The following is a 19296-nucleotide window of genomic DNA, read 5'->3' as shown; positions in this document are numbered from 1 at the left end:
TGAATGTATAAAATTATTTAAAAATTAAAAAAATAAATTAAAAAAATTTAAAAAAAGATTTTTTTGCGCGGGCGGACAGCAGAAAACGAAATTAGAGAAGATTTTTTTCTAATTTTAATTTTTTTTATTACTGTCATTTATTACAATTTATTCTATTTGTATCCCAGCTGTGTTGCCCTCCCTCATCTCCTCCCAATTCCACCCTCCCTCTCTCTTCTCTCCTTTGCCCCTCCCCTATTCCACTTCTATCTGACTCTAGCCTATCAGGTCTCAGCAGGACTAGCTGCATTGTCTTCCTCTGTGGCCTGGCAAGGCTGCACCTCCCAGGGATAGGTAATCAGAGAGCCAGTTACTGAGTTCATGCCAAAGAAAGCCCCTGTTCCCTTTATTAGGGAACACACTTGGAGACTACATCTGAGCTAGGGTTTTAGGTCCAGAGTTGGAAAGTACAGTTTTAGAGATAAGAGTAGCGCTTAAAACTAGGGGAATGATTTGTATGCGGTTAGATTTTTGTGCCAGGCAATTAAATTAAATTAATTTAAATTAAAGAGCACGTGCTTTTGGAACCCTGTAGGCTGGCTGTAGTAGGTGAGAAGGATGAGCAGGTCCACATGGGAAGAAAGCCACACGTTGGACTAAGTAGAATTTACAATCAAATTTAACAGATAAACCGTAGGAGTGGTCAGATTAATGACTGGAACAGAGGTTGGGCTTCTGAAGGGGTCCTTCACATAGCTGAGTGCAAAGTCTCTACATCTGAGCAGCTGTGAACAGCAGGGCAGAAGGCTGTCCACGCATGTCCACGTGTGGCTGGGCCACAGGCCGAAGTGGCAGTAGAGGCAGGGCAGCCAGGCTCATATCCAGGCTGCTGTGGCGGAGCTCAGTGGTGAGCAATTGTAAAAGCATCCACGTGTCACTCCCTGAACCCAGTGCATCAGAGAGCTTGGCAGCAGCAGTGGTATGATCGTCTGAGCAGCCACAGGCAGCTAGAGAGAGGGAGGGAGAGAGGTGCGGGCAGCTTCCCCTGGATGTTTACCTCAGCACAGATAGACTGGCGAGAGTGATTGTCAGAGGTGCAGGAGACAAGAGTGGCGAGCGTTGGAAATAGAGTTGAGAGAAAGTAAATCTGCTGTGGGTGGACATGGAAAGAGGTGTTCTGGCATGTCCAGACCAGACACTACCAAGAGAGCTCCACCATTGGCACCATTGTAATAACATGTTTTAAAATGCCATGCACAACAGATCTGGTAAGAAGAGACATATTGTACGGAGATAGGGAAAGAGACAGAGAGGCCAGAGAGAGACAGTGGGAGAGCACAGAAGAGAAAGAGAAGGTGTTAGGAGCCCCAAGAGAAAAAAATCAGAGATAGAGAGCAGGGAAGGAGAAAGAAATTAAGGCAGAGAGAAAGGGAGTGGGGATGGCAGAGGGTGGCCCAGTTGATGATATAGAATGCAGGTGATGACATAGGACATTGTCAGGACCCAAAAACCCCCGAGGGAAGACCAGTTAATTGCCTGCAGAATATAACACCTGCCTAACATTTCTTCTTTTCTTCTTTAATTCGAAGCCATAGTCCTAGGCATTATACCCACAAGTAAGGTAAAAAATAAGTAAAGCCACACCTTAAAGATACACTTTGGTTTCTGGTGTTAAGATTAAATTATGTTATTCTTTTACAGCAATAAAGTGCTGCTTTTTAACAGGTGATTACTATGTGCAGAACACCCTGCCAAACATTCTGTATGATGTTCCAAACATCATACAGATGTGTTCTGTATGATGTATTCTGTTGATGCCATCACTGTGCTCAGCTGAAAAAGGGATGGCTGGTCAAAAACTGTTAAATAATAAAGCTATTCTTGGTCACTGACTAAGTGGTAGTCCCAAACTTGTACCTATTTCATTTCAGACATTGTTCAAGTTCAACCAATTGCATCCTGAGACCATAAATAGTAAAAAAAAAAAAAAAAAAAAAAAACCTAAACTAATCATTTTATTTTACCAATGAAGACTCCAGAGCCTAATGCAGGGGTGAAAGCCTGCTAGCTCAGAGAGACAGAGAAATCACTCAGTTTACCTTCCTACTCAGATAATGTCCTAGAAGTAAAAAGCCTTTTTAACTCACAACCGAGAAGGAAAAACTCAAAAGCCAAAAGCCCTCTCTTCTTCTCCATGCTGTGTTAAATACCTTTCTTTTGATGAGCCTTCTTTCTGTTTTAAACAGAAAGCTCCTGGGTTAAGGGTGTGTGTTAGGGCTGAGCCACAGCAAACAAGAAACAGGTTTTTACAGTTCATAATCTTGGGGCTCACCACGGGATCAAATATCCTGCAACACCCATACAGTTCTTCAGTTGCCTGAGGGTGTACAATATTGTGGTAAATACAATATCAGCAGATACAGTTTCTTGGAGGGAACCTCTGATAGGTTCCAGGATCTTGTATCCTGACACAGGAAATCGGATAGACATACATGCTTAGGAGTAGAAACACAGTATATTAGAGGAGAAAGACGTCCTCTATCAGAAGTGGTCCCAAGCAGAGCAAAGGCTTGGAAGCTCAACAGCAATGGTACAAAATGGTCACACTTCATGTGATTTTGGCTTACTTGTATAACATGGGCTTTTTTTTTTCAACATGTTTTATCTGTTACACATTGGCCATTGACCTTAGGTTATGTTGCCCAACTTTGTTTTTAGCCAATAGCCTTTTCTCTCATGTTAATTTGGCAGGTTTTGTGAAAGGATTTGTAGACCTCACTGTCTTCCCTAATATGTGTGCTGTCATAAAGAAAATTGAAATCCTTACACTTACAGGAAAATGGATGAAACTAGAAAATCATTAAGTGAAATAATTCAGATTAATAAAGACGATAACATTTTTTCATAACTTATATTTAAATCATATATTTGTGTATATTTGCAAATATATTTATTTATAGTTGTATACATACATGTGTAAGTCATGAAGCTGGAAAGAGAAACATAATGGAAAGGAAAAGGTATTAAAGGGAATGGTACTAGAATAAATAGGACACATTTAATAAGAAGACATGCTGGGGTTAACTAGATGAAACAAAGAAAGCAGCCCAAGAGTGCAATGAAGGAGCAGAACAAAAAAGAATAAAGTATTTATGACACATATGTATGAAGAGGACAAGATGAAAGCATTACCCTGTATGCTTACTTAACTTTTATGATTAAAAAAAAGTGTACAGTATCATCTCAGTTTTTCAATGTAAGAAGGCAATTCCTGGTACCAACAGAACCTGTGGGCAGTAATAAAAGTACACAGTTTAGTACTCGCTATCTGAAAGAATGGCATACCTTCCTGGAGTTTGCCAGGGTTTACAAAAGCTCTTCAAATGCTAACATAAGCGACCTTACAAAGACAGACTGTACTTCAGGGTTTTTGACTTTTTTGTTTGGGCAAAATTTTCAACATCAATGATATTATTACTATTTTGTTGTTTTTGTTGTCAATTAAACACAGTGAAGGCACAGAAATGGAGCAAAGGAATTTCATGTATTTAAAGCCTAAAGAGAAAGAAAAATGATGTAGATGTAGGTACTACAGATACTCACAACTGGTCAAAACGCAGAGAATGACTGGGAAATGCCTATCCCAATTGGTGCATCTACAATGAAAGTTTCATAATGAAGAGCCACATGACCTGCCAATGTGGAAAGGGTAAAATTTCACAAGGCCTTACTCATCGATGAAGAACCAAAGGAAAGCAACGGCTGCTGAGAGAAAGAAAGAGCATCAGTCTTCCCCAGGGACAAGATCGCTAATTGGTTATCCAATCCTAAGTGGTCATCCTAAAACACCCACACTTGAACCTGAGCAACACTAATTAGACTCAGGAAATTGTGGTGTGTGTGTGTGTGTGTGTGTGTGTGTGTGTGTGTGTGTGTGTGTGTGTATTTGAGCAATTATAGAAGAGATCATGTGTGCAAGAGAAAGTTGGGGGAACAGGAGAGTTGGGAAAAGGAGAAGGGTGGAAAACTTGTAAAAAAAGCACTCATCTGTGAAATTCTCAAAAAAAAAAATAAAGTTTATATTAAAAGCGTTTCTTGTGAATTAGCTTGCTGAAGAGCTCAGGGTCTAAGGCAGGAAATAGCATAAGCATCAGCGAGCGGCTCCAGAGGCTGATCTTCCTGCTGATCTCAAGCACAGTACCACCAAGCTCCAGTGGCCTTCCTGGTTGATGAAATCATCGTCCAGCCCCTCAAGCTCAGGTAATTCTCTTCACTGCCTGAGTTGAGCCTTCTGATGGCTGAATTTTCAACATCTCCTCAACATATGACCCTCCTGAGCTCGGAAACTGCCTTCCAAGGCTGTACCTCACCCTGGTGCTACAGTAAGTTAAATCATGGTTCCTGGCCTGTATTTGTTCCCTGTTCTAAGGTCTCAGCAAAGTTCAGTTTGAAACATGAAATTCCCTCTCAGTGTAACACCTGACCACTGTTCTCTGAGTCCTCTCAAGGGACAAAATGAGATTCCTGTCTGTAACTGTCTTGTCCATCAAAGAAATAATCACTGCACTTAAGTTGAGTCTCCTGTGCTGTATTCAAGGCCAGTGAAGGTCCTTGGCTTGTCCTGAGAGTTAGATGGCCTATCTCTTTTCACCAGGGTAACTGATGTATTTTTCTCCATTTATTTGTTTGTTTGTTTGTTTATTCACTTTACATCCTGATTGCATACCCTCCTCACCTCCCAGTCCCCCCCACAGACCATCTCCCCTCCCATTCTCTTTCTCATGGAAGGGAGCGGTCCCCCATGGATACCAACCCATCCTAGCACATTAAGTCACAGCAGGACTAGGTGCATCCTCTCCTACGAGACCCCAGAGAGATGAACAGGATCCAAAGGCAGACATCAGAGTCAAAGAGATCCTCTGCTCCAGTTGTTTGGAGACCCACATGAAGATCAAGCTGTGCATCTGCTACATATGTACAGGGAGCATAGGACCAGTCTGTGCAATCTCTTTAGTTGGTGGTTCAGTCTCTGTGAACCCCCAAGGACCCAGGGTTATTTGAGTTATGTTGGTTTTCTTGTAGAGTCCTTAATGCTTCTAGCTTCCTCGATTGTTCCTCCAACTCTTCCATAGGTCTTCCTGAGCTCTGTTTAATATTTGGATGGGGGTATCTGCATCTGTTTCCATCAGCTGCTCGGTGAAGCCTCTCAGAGGAGTTACACTAGGAGTTACTGTGCTGCAAGCACAGCAGAGTAATAGTAATAGTGTTAGGGATTGGTTCTCTCCCATGGTGATGGTCCCCTCCCTCTACTAGGAAACTAGACAGTTAAAGGGTGTCCTCCAGTCTCTGTGGCCTCTCCTACTAGGAGTTTCTATTTGAGATTCCCTCATATCCTCCCAGGAGCCAACCCAGACTTACCCTCACCTCAGTTTCTCTTCTCTCTACAGGCTTCCTGTCCTCTCTCCCTTCCTCTCCTCAGGTCTAATCTCCACCCTCTGAACTCTCTGTGCCTCTTCTCCTATATTGTTCCTTCTCTTGAACCCCTACCTCCATCTATTCCATCTCTCCTTCAAGTGAGATTTATGCATCTTCCCTTTGATCTTCTTAGTTATTTATCTTCTTCGGGTCTATGTCTTCTGGTATGCTAATGGCTAAAGGGAGTACATACCATGTGCATCTTTCTGGGTCTGGGTTACCTCACTCAGAATGATCTTTTCTGGTTCTATCATTTGCTACCAAATCTCATGATTTCTGTGTTTTTAATAGCTGAGTATTATTCCATTGTGTAAATGTGCCACAGTTTTTTTCTTCGGTTGAGGGACATCTAGGTTATTTCCAGATTCTGACATTTAACAGAGTTAAGCAAGTATCCTTTTGTATGGTGGAGCATCTTTTGGGTATATACCCAGGAGAGGTATATTTGGGTCTTGAGGTAAAAAGCAATTCCTAAATTTCTGAGAAACTACCAGATTGATTTTTCAAATTGGTTGTACAAGTTTACAATCTTACCAGCAATGGAGGAATGTTCCCCATTCTCCACATCCTCACCAGCATGTGCTGGCACTTGAGATTTTGATCTTACTTATTTTGACCAGTGTGAGATGGAATCTCAGAGTCATTTTGATTTGCATTTCCCTGATGATTAAGGAAGTTGAGTTTTTCTTTAAATGTTTCTCAGACATTCATAGTTCCTCTGTTGAGAATTCTGTTTAGTTCTGTACCCCATTTTTAGCCAACTCTTCTTAGATCATGAGATATTGCTTCAAGCCTAGCTTTATATCTAAAAATTTATACATATTATACAAAAAGAAATAAATGTATTTGTTTATTCAAAAAAGAATAGAGAATGAATTACTTTGAAGAGATATTCAATAGAAACTAGGAATAAGTTTTGAATATAACATAGATGTTTTTCTTTTATAATATATTTAACAAGTAGATCATAATGGCATCATCATATCCAAAGCAAGGAAAAGTCCTTTAAATAGTGCTGCTATTGCTTGGTAAAGAATCCTAATCAAGAACCTTGAAAAGTTCATACAGGTAAGGACTCATCACCAAAGGGTCTTCCCTATCCAAAAGTATAATTTGAAAAGAGGACTTCAGTTTTTCATCTCAATGAACATGGTTACTATTACGAAACACATAACTTGCACAGAATATTTATGGCCAATTTTAATTCTTAGCACAGATAATAGCTTCACCTAGCTAAGAGAAATAAGATATGACAATGAAGACCAGAGCTTTGAAGCCTGGCACGTACTTGACTCACATACTAACAATGCCAACGCTAACAGATCTAGAACAAAGCACTTGGCTTCTTTGAGTTTTCATTTTATCACCTGAAACCTCATTAAACAATATCCTTTTATTCTAGACTCTCCATGAGGAACCAGAAACATACTATAGTATAAACCATATGGAAGAATAAAGTACAATAATACCAGTATCTTTTATTATAGTGTGGTAAAAAAAAATAGAAATTGTTAAATGGGGGAAGGAATATAACTCAGCAGTAGAGCGCTTGCCTGTCACATGCTGTGCTGGGTGTACTTCCTCAAAAAAACATGAATTATGTTTAAGGGTAAAGCTCTAGCATTATCATTTTAAAGGTACAGAACACATGGTATGCCACTCGATTCCCTAGTTTCAGTTACTTGCACAATAAGAATGGAACTTAATCTTCCCAAGTCACAGTGAGAAGATGTTTAATGGTATGTGGTAGCTGAATCACTCCTGCCCTGAGAGGCAATTGGTAGTCAGAACTTTGCAGATCTATTCTTCTTTGTTGTGTGAGACTGGCATTTTCTACAATCAGGATAAGCATCAAATACATGCTTTTCAGATGCCAGTAAAAAAATGAAAATTCCAATCACTGTCTTGGTTACTTTTCTGTTACTGTGAAGACGCCATTACCAAGACAACTTAGAGAAGAAAGAGCATACTGGGGCCTAAGTTTAAAGTGCGCAGGTTCCCACTATTAAGGTTTTGGGATTAATGTATAATTTAAGCTTTAATAATGAGCCTTCCACAGGGGACATCTGAAAGGCTCTACCCACTAGGGTATCGAAGGAGATATTAAGACTCATAGACAAACTTTGGGCAGAGTGCTAGAAACCTTATGGAAGAAGAGGGAGACAGAAAGACCTGGAGAGGATAAGAACTCCATAAGGAAACTATCAGAACAAAAAAACCCTGAATCCTGGGAGGCCTGCAGAGACCAAGGACCATGCATGGAGAGGACCAAAACCCCTTGCTCAGAGGAAGCCCATAGGCTGCTGAGAGTCCAAGTGTGTTCCCCAATAAGGGGAGCATTGACTGTCTCTGACATGAACTCAGTGGCAGGCTCTTTTGTCACCTCTCCCTGGGGTGCAGCCTTGCCAGGCCACAGCTGAAGATGATGCAGTCAGTTCTGATGAGACCGGATAGGCTACGGTCAGATAGAAGGGAAGGAGGACCTCCCCTATCAGTGTACTAGGGGAAGGACATGGGGGAGGGAGAAGAGAAAGGGAGGGTGGGACTAGGAGGAGATGAGGAAGGGGCTACAGTGGAGAAACATACTGAATAAATTGAAATTTATTTATTTATTCATTTATTTAAAAGAAGGAGGGCAGGTCCATGACCATGATAGCAGGGAACATACAGCAGGCAGGTACACATGGCACTAGAGCAGCAGGTAAGAACTTACATTCTTATGTACAACCATGAGGTGGGAGGAGGGTAGAGAGAGACAGAGACAGAAGGAGACAGAGACATACAGAGAGTTGAAGTAAGCTGGGAATGTCATGAGATTTTGAAATCTCAAAGTTCACCCTCCACCCCCAGTGACACAACTCTTTCCACAAAGGCACACCTCCTAATCCTTTCCAAACATTTCTACCAAATTAGAACTAAGCATTCAAACAGATGAACCTAATAGGCAATCACGTTGTTCAAAAATTATTCAATATATCAAGTATGAGCAGTTCTTGTTGATCAGGACTCATTTGTCCTTGTATGATGGATGCCCTCTGTACCAAAGACATGGGGACTTTAAATTCTAAAACAAACAAACAAACAAACAAACAAACAAATCACTTTGGGCAATGTGTTGTGGAATGGTTGATTCCCCACCCTTGCTTCAAAAATAATTATCATTATCATTCATACCTTATTAGAGTTTTAACACAAAATATAAACTATGCCAAATGTACTAGCTACCATTAATTCGACTATAACTGAAGAGCAGGAAGGAGAAAGCAACATTAATAAAAATAAAAATTTACTTACAGAGATTTTGGTTTTTTTTTAATAATTTGTGGGTTTTTTTGGGGGGATTGAGAGTTATTTTGTTGTCGTCATTGTTTTATTTTGTTTTTGTAGTGACTGCGGTATAATACAGGCTCGACAAAAACAATAATTTTAAGGTATAAAAAGCTATTATAAATATTAAAAAACAAAACATTTAACAACTTGATATTAGTTTCAGAAAAAAGTTAAGTAAATACATTGTTCATTACCTTTCATTGTAAGACTGAATTATCAATATGCTGATAATTTCACACAGTTGTGTGAGTACCGTGTATTGATAACATGCTTGAAATAACAATGAATGTACAAGCACTGGAGTTACCAAGTTTCGAGGAAACAAGCCTGATGCTTATGGAAAGAATTTAAAACCACAACTGAAGGATTATACTGAATCACTTGTCTGAGTTTATAGAGATTACCATGACTTACAATAACTAGAATTAGAAAAGACCATCTCAAAACCGAATATGTATCAAAGTTTCCTGCAGCACTTGCTGCCACATGTGCCAAGCTCCATTAATTTTGACTGTCTTTTTCTCAGTGAGACCCAGAGCATCTGCGTCTTATAGACCATCAGTGCTGCTGGGTCGGTGACAACTCTCTTGAAATCTAAAAAAAAAAAAAAAAATCATGATTTTCATGATTTTCACTCCACTATATTTGCATGTTGAAAAACATTCTCCAACCACTACACTCACTATAACATGTGGTTCCTTGATTTGTTTTCTGCAATTGAACAGTTGTATGTTAAATTAAATCACAGATGTTTCTAGGGCAGAGGAGTTGGCTCGGAGGACAAAGCACTTACTACACAAGCCTTAGAAACTAAGTCGAGATCCCCAGGATCCACACAAGGCCAGAAGTTGTATGTCGGTAATCTCGGTATACCTGTGATGAGACGGAAGCTCACCTGAAAGCTCATGTGTCATCTCCCTTCCGCAGGCAGTGGCAAACAAAATACTCTGCTGCAGACAAGTTGTTCAGGGAGGCCCGGCTCGCAGATTTGTTCTTTGACCTAAACAGTGGTACCCCTATTCACCCAAACACACCCACACAGACACACACCCACACACACACACACACACACACACACTCACACACACTGATTTTCTTAAGAGTAGTTCTAATAAACAAAAGTGATAATTCCATTATAGCTTTAAGAGCACATCTTCTTTGAGAAAACTGGAAATTAGTTCTGATCTGCATTTTATTTTCATACTATATATGATATCAATTATGAACACATTGAAGTACCAAACCATTAAACACAACATCCTAAAATCACTTTGTCGTTTGGAAGCTCAGAATCTTCGGCTAAGTGTCTTAGCCAAAGAAAGGAGAAGAAAGTCAGTCAAAGGGCCTAAGAGCCACTTAGCTCCTCACAGGCACTAACATGAATTTGTTGTCTTGTTGTCTTTCTTCATTTCTATTTTTAAGTCACTTTGAATTATTAATATAATTTAAACAATAGTGCAGGTGAAACTAAATCAAATAAATTAAGTATGCTTTGTTCTAGTGAAAATTCAGTCTTTTCACACTTCAAAACTGAACAGGCATAATCAAGCAGGTACAGCATCACCTGTGACCCTACATCCTGGAAAGAAAGGAGTCTAATTAAACAAGAAAATATACATGAAAATGCCTTTGCTTTACCTGCCATAGGGTAGCTAACTCATTTTCAAGAAAATATGTAGCAGCTACCTCTATTATTTCACAGCATACATTCACACAATGAGATCTTAAAGGTAGAATTAATGTTTGTTCCTTTTTAATGTCAAAATATAGAAAAAAAGTTCATGTGAAGTAAATAATATGATCAGAAGTAAGTATTTTGAAGAGTAAGTTTAAGTTTAGAGAACAAAGAACAATTCACTCAATTTCAGTAAATTTCAACCCCGATTACACATTAGAATCACTTAGGGGCTTTTAAGACTCTAAGTGACTGAGTTCAATTCTAAAACAATTAAATCCAAATCTCCAGGTATCAGAGATAAACACTGATATCTAAAACAAACAAATAACCCAAACCTCTCTAGAGGAGAATTGGGAGAGAATTAAAAGAGAAAAGAAGATAGATTGACAAATTGAAACTCCCTATTGTCATTCACTTGAAACGCTCCTGAAATTTCCCAGAGGAACACTGCAAATGAACTTGAAGGCCCAACTCTCAACCTGTGGAGCTATCGTTGCTGCCATTTGCAAAGAACTTTGAGCCATTTTGGCCTCTGGTGGGGCTAACACGGTTCCTACCAGCTTGTTGGATGTTGCTCCATGAGGAATCTATGAACAAACAAATGCTATAATGCTAACATCCCGTACCTTCCTGTAACATCCCATACCTTCCTGTAACCCAGCTGGCTTTGAAAATGGCAAGTGTACAAACCCACTCCAAGCGCAGCACAAGGATTTCTTAGGTGTGTTGGCAAGTTCACATGTAACCACTTAGGTTTTACGGAGAAGATTATCTTTGTTATTCTCAATCGCTGTTGGACATTTTTCTTTTAAATACAGAAGCATTTGAGACTCTGATTTTTTTAATATAAAAAGTCAAAGTAAATTATTTGATCTCACTTTTGAGGCATTTCTGAACTATTTGAAGAAACCCAGCCTGTTATTTGGAAAAGATCACGGGTTTCCAGATAATCACAGTCATGTTTAATTTGTTTGTTCTTCAAGTGATAGTTTGAATTTAGATGTGTTACATAAATTCTATAAACTGGTGTTTCCTCATTAGTAAAACTGGGACAACAGCAATATTGTCGAATGTCAAGTAATCCTGTTACTCAAATGAGACTATGTACATGAATGATATTTGAATGCCTGCCTGTATAAAAGTATTGGACTCTTTCTTTCTGAAAGGGCAAAATGTAACAAGAAATACAATTGATGGAGTAAACATTTCTGTTTTCAAATGGACTGTGAAGAAGTAAAATAGAAAACAATTTATTGCCATGTTAGTATCATTTAAATTTGTCCCTTTGCAAATACCACTTTTAAAACTTTTAAAGGTCCTTGGTAGGTTTTGCTGAAAAAAAAAAAAAAAAAACAAAAACAAGAAACTGCCTTTCTTATTGCTCACTTTTGTTGTCCATACACACACACAAAAAGGCAGGATTTTGTTTAGCACCTTCAAAAATGAACATTCATTTATCAACTCATTTATCAACCAGACCACAGAGAGAGAAGTTGTTACTTAGGAAACTTCCACTAGTATCAGGTCCATGCTATGTGCTTTCACACTAGCTATTAGAATTATTTTTTATGACCTAAGAAACATGTTTAGTTATCCTATATTATGTCAGTGAGAAAAGCGTGGCAAAAGTTACTTAAATTGACAAATATTATGTATCTTTCTTATACGTAGCTTAGAAGTTAAAACCAGGTTTGCCTAACCCTTTACAGCAGCAGTGTCTTGCTAGCAATGGCAGGGGATGGCTCTCCCTGAAGGGGTAGGTCTCACGTCGGACCAGTCTTTGGTTGGCCATTCCCTCAATCTTTGCTCCAACTTTATGCCTAGACTTCTTGTGGGCAAGACAAATTTTTGGTCAAGGGTTTTATGGGTGGGTTGGTGTCCCCTTCCTTCCACTGGATGTCACACCTGGCTACAGGAGGTGGCCTCTGCAGTCTCCATATCTACCATCGCTAGGACTCTTGCCTAGGCTTGTCACCATAGACTCCTGGGAGCCTCTGTACTCCTAGAGATGCACTCCCCTCCCAACACACACACACACACACACACACACACACACACACCACATTGATTTCAGTTCTCTCTTCCAGCCCTCCTCACCTTTCCTTACCTCTATCCCACCATTGCTCTGCTCCCCTCCCTATCTCTCTCCCACCCAGTTCCCTTTCTCTACTTCAAATATCTATTTTATTTCTGCTTCTGAGTGAGATACAAGGATGCTCCCTTGGGATTCCTTTTTACTTGGCATCTTTGGGTCTGTGCCTTGTAGTTTGGTTATCCTGTGCTTTGTGCCTAATACCTACTTATACATAATTACATGCCATCCATGTCTTTCTGGGTCTGGGTTACCTCACTCAGGATGATATTTTCTAGTTCTATCCGTTTGCTTGCAAATTTCATGAAGCACTTGTTTTTAATAGCTGAGTAGTATCCCATTGTGTAAATGTACTTAGGCTCCAGTCTGAAAGCATAGCAGAATATTATTAATAGTGTCAGGGGTTGGCTCTATCACATGGGGCAGGTCTCAAGCTGGACCAGTCCTTAGCCCATTTTCTCTATCCATTCTTCAGTTGAGAGACATCTAGGTTGTTTCCAGTTTCTTGCTATCATGAACAAAGCTCTATGAACATGGCTAAAAAAGTGTCTTTGTGGTATGGCCAAGCATTATTTGGATCTATGCCCCAGAGTAGTATAGCTAGGTCTTGATGTAGAACTATTCCAATTTTCTGAGAAATCACCAGACTGATTTGCATTCCCTTGTTTCTTCTTTTAATATCATATTTTCTAGAGTAAGTGAAAACTTCTATGATGTCCAAAACAAAGATATTACAACTATTCTTGCCAATGTTACCAAAGTGGATAATGAAAATGATAAAGTTACAGAAAAATATATTAGGTTAATTTATTTTTATTTGAGAAATAAAATTGTTTATATTTGTGGTATGTTACATTTTGATTTTGCTATCCACATTATAGACTTCACATCCTTAGTGTGGATGTTTACAATCCATTTTCTTACCAGTTTCTAAGTGTTCCATACACTGTGACAAACTGTTACTGCTGTGATATCAGTTGCTCTCCCTGACTATTCTTCCTCTCCAACATAAATTTTATTTGATTAGTACATCCTTAGACTTCATCAACCTGAAAAGTAAATCCACCATAAATTTTGTCACATTTAAGATAATAATTCTGTAGGAAAAAAAAGACACACTTAAGCAAGCCATAAAAGTAACTATAAAATAGTGAGACATGTGAGTTTGGTATTTAAATATAGATGCCAGTATTAAATCATAAAGGTGGTTAACTTTTAAAAGTTCCATAGCCTTTAAAACTTTTATACTCTTTGCAATATTTTTGAATGATTTCTTCAAAATTATTTATATCTCTGGTAAAAAAATAATTAGGGTGTTCTTAAAAATATCTGAGACAATATAAGAAATGAATTCTAAAAATTTCACTTGATGCAGTTATTATGATTAAAGCTAAACACGTGAAACCACTTCCTTGATAGACTGTATGGCTTGGTGCTACATAGGAAAGACAGTAAACTATTTCAATATAGATCTTAAACTCTGTAATTAAACAGGTTTCTCTTCGAATCTCTGTTTCATTCTATAAACATACTGAGTTCCTTATTGTACTAAGCTTTTTTCAAATCTACAATAATGCAAAGCACTATATTTATATAATTTATATAAACTGTATTTATATATTTTACATAATGATTCTGAGTTATATGAAATAAAAAATGTCCATTTCTTAGAAAAAAAATGCCCTCAAACTTGTAGAAAAAAAGGTACTGTGAAGAGTATTGCATATTCTTCCAGTGACCTGAGAGAGATGAAGTCTTCATTTTGTTTGTGAGAATGAGTCCTAATTAGATGTGAAATGAATGTTCTACAAAAAATAAAAACAAAAGCATCATGAGCTGTTATTCCTAGAACAATTATAGATGAATGACAATAAGTTTGATCAAAAATTTTATGCTTCTTCTGGAACCGGGATTCAAAATTAAAATATCTGTTAGAACCAGAAAGCAAGAAGATACAAACATGCTGCAAAGGACTCATCTACTGGTTGTTGTTTTTTGTAATGTGCTGTTTATATATTTTTAAATTGTTATATTTAAATAAGAGTGAACACTGATTACTACAAAGGTTCTCAGGACTTTAAAATAGTCAAATGAATTAACAGAGACACAGATGAGGGCATCCATATTGGATCAGTCTATTTCACCAGTTAAATCCCCACACAATATACTCAACCTAAACAGTTCTGGAGAGATCGGAACACATATTCAGAATCTGAACAGAAAATGACTTTACTTATTGATATTGTGTATGTAGAATTATGTTTTCCTTCATAATTATAGATGACATGAAATAATCATTTAGATTTTCAATTTTTTAAGGTAAAGTAATTTAAATATTTTTTCTTTGTGTCAACAGGATTTGCCAGTCCACTCACAGGAATAGCAGATTCTTCTCAGAGCAGCATGCACAATGCTTTGCATATCTATATGAATGGAACAATGTCTCAAGTCCAGGGATCAGCCAATGATCCCATTTTTCTTCTTCATCATGCTTTTGTGGACAGGTTGGTTGACAATTCTTTATGAATTACATACCTAAATGAGCTATCTATGTGACTGCCAAATGTGACTTTAGGGCAAGTTATCATACCAAACTTTCAAAATTATAGTGGCTGGTTATCTTGAGAGACCATAAGCTAAGGCGTAAAGTTCAAATGATTTACTATAGTAATATTTAGTGAAGAGAAACCATTAAGGGGTAAAGCATGATAAAGAAGGAGAAAAATTCAAGTTAGGCTACAATATCAGTTGAGGCGTCAGAATCAAACATATCTTAGGATAGTGTAGAATCCTTTATTTTATATTAGAGTAGGAAAAGGGAATAAAATTTGAATCATATAATAGTCTCTAGCTACAGGTTAACTTAAGATAGAGGAATCAGATCTCCCAAGTGCTACCTTGATTCCTCATAAGCTATGTTGTCCCAGTGCTGAAGTTTCGAAAGGATGTAGATATTTGTGATTAAGAATAAAATCGAGAATATAGAAAATCAACTGTGTACAGAGGACCAAAAAATTACAGTTTTCATAAAAAAGATAAAGACACATTGTTACATAGGAATTTGCATGGTTTGTATCTTATCTGGCTCCTTTCTATTTTTAAAACAAACAAATATGTGGATGCAAGAAGACTAGATAAAGGTATTAGTCATTTAGGCCTTAGTGAATAAGCTTTAATCTATCCTGATATAGAATGTTTCAGAACTTTCACAGAACAGTACTGCCAGCATGGACGACTGGATGTAAAGTATTTTTGATATTTAGAATTTGCCAATGACTATCATTGAGAGTTTAGACAATTCATGGGGATACTCTGAGTTTTCTTTTCTCTACATATGGTCTTTAGGAGATGTTATGAAAAATGAGGAGGTTATAAAAAGCAAATAAGCTATAAAACTAACTAAACAGATATATGTGAATAGTAGGCAACGCAGACAAGACATGGCTGCCTTTTTGACAGCCTCTGGGTTCATCCATAATTGAAATATTATAATAATATCACTTTGGTCACAATCCTGAGAGGTAGAAAATAATTTTTAATGATACCCTATAATAGTGAGCTATGATATTCTTATTCCTTAGCAATTTGACTGCACCTTCAACAGCTGCATTACTTTAAAACATTTGAATATTATAAATGATACCAAGAATGGTTGAGTAAGCTTATGTAGTATTACTGCTTAAAATATTTTAGAGGATCTCTTTATTTTTATGCATTCATTCAATATTTATTCACGAAATAATTAGAATGAATTGGGCACTCCATAGTCTCTTCATAACTATCCTTGTTAGTAAGCATGGAGCAATGGTCTATTCCAATACTTAGAAGTCAAGGGATATTTTAGGTACATTCCTTTCTATATAGCTCTCTCTATTTCTCCAGGGAAAATATTGAATTATTTTCTGTCTTCAGGAATTTGTGTTCTCCTCTATTTTAACAGAGCTTAATTCGTTGTATTATAATAAACTAATTGCTAGTTTATTTAAACAGATCTTGAATTATTAGTTCAAATCTCATTTTATCATTCATGACTTGTTTGTTCTGTACTTAGCATGACAGCATGTAATGTGTAGTTGAAAGAATAAATGGAGGATTACAATGTATAACTAAAATATGCTAATTTAAAAAATTGAATAGAAGCACTGGCTTAACGTATTTCCCATTGTCCTTCCACAAAATAAAATGTAGTGAGTTCATGCATGCTAATAGGAAATTTATAGAACACTAAAATAATCCAATATATTTTTAATTGATGAGCTTTACATTATTATCTCTATTATAAAATGAGGAATGGGGACTACATAATGTTCACTACTTCAACTGCATATTTATCTGAATATATATTAATCTACCTATCAACAAATAAGAGGCAAACATAAATAAGCTATTTCTGTTTTTTTGGTTAAACACCATTTTATTCATTTTTCAGTTTGTTAATATTTATAAATGGATAAAAATCCTTCTTCAATAATAACCAACGATAGAGTCAATTTTGAAGACTCAAAGAATGGAAGGAAATGGGCATTTGTTTTTCTACAACTCTTAAAATATATTAGAAATATCTGTTTGTTTTTCTTACTTTAGTTTTTATTAAAGTGATGTCTGGTGACATGTTTATTTTAAAGCCTACTCTTCATAGATTGCTTTAATGAAGACTTCTAGTAGCTAGTTCAGATGAAAGTGCAGCATAGTACTAGTTTATATTACATGCTATCTCTCTAGTCTCGGCTTCTGAATCCCTTCCCAGCTTAGCACAGCCGGACACAATTTTGGCTGCACATGCAAATGGGTCTACCGACTTCTCAAACAGACTGCTCTCCAAATTCCCGCATGGAAATTCTCTATCTGTGTTAAGGCTTACAAATCCATGCCTTACGTTGATTTGATTTACTTCGGTAGAAATGTTTCCATTTTCAACCTTTGAGAAAATTATGACTTACTGAGGAAATAATGAATTTTTGGTGGGTAGCACAGATGGTAGATAAATATCTGGGAAAAGAAAAAAAGACATTGTTTTGCTGCTCACTTAACAATTCAAGGCTTTGTATGTTCAAAAGCAAGCACAACTCTGCACACATTCATCCAACTATGTATAGATTCATTAAACGTAAATAACTTCTTTATTCATATATGCCATACTAGACTTGAGCAGGCAGCAATCACTACATATTTCTCATCTCCACATGGCTCCACTCAATCTATATAATGTAAATTAAGTAATATGCAAGGAAATTCAGTTTCTGTGGTAGTTGTGACTTACTAGGCAAAAACATGTGGGAGTGAAAAATAGATCATTAGGAGACACACAGGCAACCTCTCAGCCCCTGAGCTTAAAGCACTAATACTGTGATTGTCACAAAGCAAATATTCACTATTTATAAAATATACCTATAATTGTAGACTTCTTCACACATAGATACAGTTTTTCTTGGTAGCATTTGGGAGTAAAACTGTTCAGTCGACAGCTAACAAAACCTATAATGACATTTGTAGCTAAAGAAGGTTCATATTAGTTCCAATTATTATAGAAATCACTAAAACATTAAGAGCACAGTAATATTTATTCTAAAAACTAGCTATTATTAATTCTATGTGTGTTGCATAAAGGGACTCATTTAATACCTACAGATTCTGCCATCTTACCAATTAAGTGTCATGTCACTATATTATAGATAAATAAATGGAATTAAAGAGTTTAAATCTCCCTATCTGTTTCACAAAATACTTAATATAAGGCATATGTGTTATTAAACAAAGAGAAAATACTTTTCCACTAATGGAAAAACTGAAATTATCGGTAGAGCGATTGTTTTAACAGTTGCCATGTCATGTGGTTGCTACAGAAAGACACCATCCAAGTAGAATGAACTACGAAACTTTGGCAATCTGAAACCAGACTGACCAAGATAAGTCTGTATGCCAGTTCTAGTTCTCGGATTAGACCTGGCATTTTAACTGATTTTCAAACCCTTGTCTGATGTCATTGACCATAACAGTAAGACTGTAAACACACAGGCTGAGGAACCAAGTGAGACAGATGAAAAAGAGCAGGATAAGATGCTCACCTGTAGTAGCTCCTGTTTAAAATCCTGGATTCTAAAACTAAAGAGAAATCATGTGATAGCAAAACATGAGCCCTGGAGTCAGAGCCCAGGAGAAAGTTCTGGTGCTGCTCAGTGATCCTTACGTGAGATTGGATTGGGAAAGCTGTTGGACCTTTTCTGGGCCTAAGTCTCCTCACATACAAAATGATGTTTGTGGTCTCACCTTCTTCGGTAAAATATGTCTCAATTTTATAAATTACAATACAGTATGCAAAGACTAACTTCTAAGGAGTAAGCAGGACATTTAAAAGTGGCTACATAGTCTCTATTTGCTATTTCCTCTGGGCTCTCCAGTACTGGTAACACCAGTTCACTAATTCTCCGAGGCTTGCCATTTGTGTGTAGAAAAATCTTGGCTAAGTGCAGACATGAACTAATGCATTCTAGGAATAGTGAACCCGACTTGATCCTCAGCTACAGATAATTATCTCTCCTGCAGCGACTTCTCGGATGTATTCGCCAAAGAGGCTTTCCATTCACTCTACTCCCCAAGTATTCCCTGAGCTAGCTTGCTCAGAAGGCTGCCCCAAACCATATGCCCTCAAATCAGATGCTATACCAAATTGGCAACATGGTAGTCCAGGCAGAAGGGTGGCAGCAAGACAGGTCCCCGGGACTTCAGGAATGAACAGCAGATT

At 37.5% G+C, this 19296-nt stretch overlaps 1 protein-coding gene across 2 annotated transcripts in view; it reads left to right on the top strand.

The window, feature by feature from the left end:
• Positions 1 to 19296, top strand: part of Tyr (tyrosinase) — an 84262-nt gene that overhangs the window by 18199 nt on the left and 46767 nt on the right. The window contains exon 3 of one of the 2 annotated variants that reach the window (XM_021663673.2): positions 14911 to 15058. The exons of the other annotated variant lie outside the window; for it this stretch is intronic. Coding sequence (XP_021519348.1) covers positions 14911 to 15058 — 148 coding nt within the window. The remainder of the gene's footprint in view (positions 1 to 14910; positions 15059 to 19296) is intronic. 2 annotated transcript variants of the gene reach the window in all.

This window comes from Meriones unguiculatus, chromosome 14 (genome assembly GCF_030254825.1).
Source record: "Meriones unguiculatus strain TT.TT164.6M chromosome 14, Bangor_MerUng_6.1, whole genome shotgun sequence".
In the NCBI taxonomy this organism is placed as follows: Eukaryota; Metazoa; Chordata; class Mammalia; order Rodentia; family Muridae; genus Meriones; species Meriones unguiculatus.
Note: the sequence above shows the minus strand (reverse complement) of the source record. Positions and strands in the feature narration are given on the sequence as shown.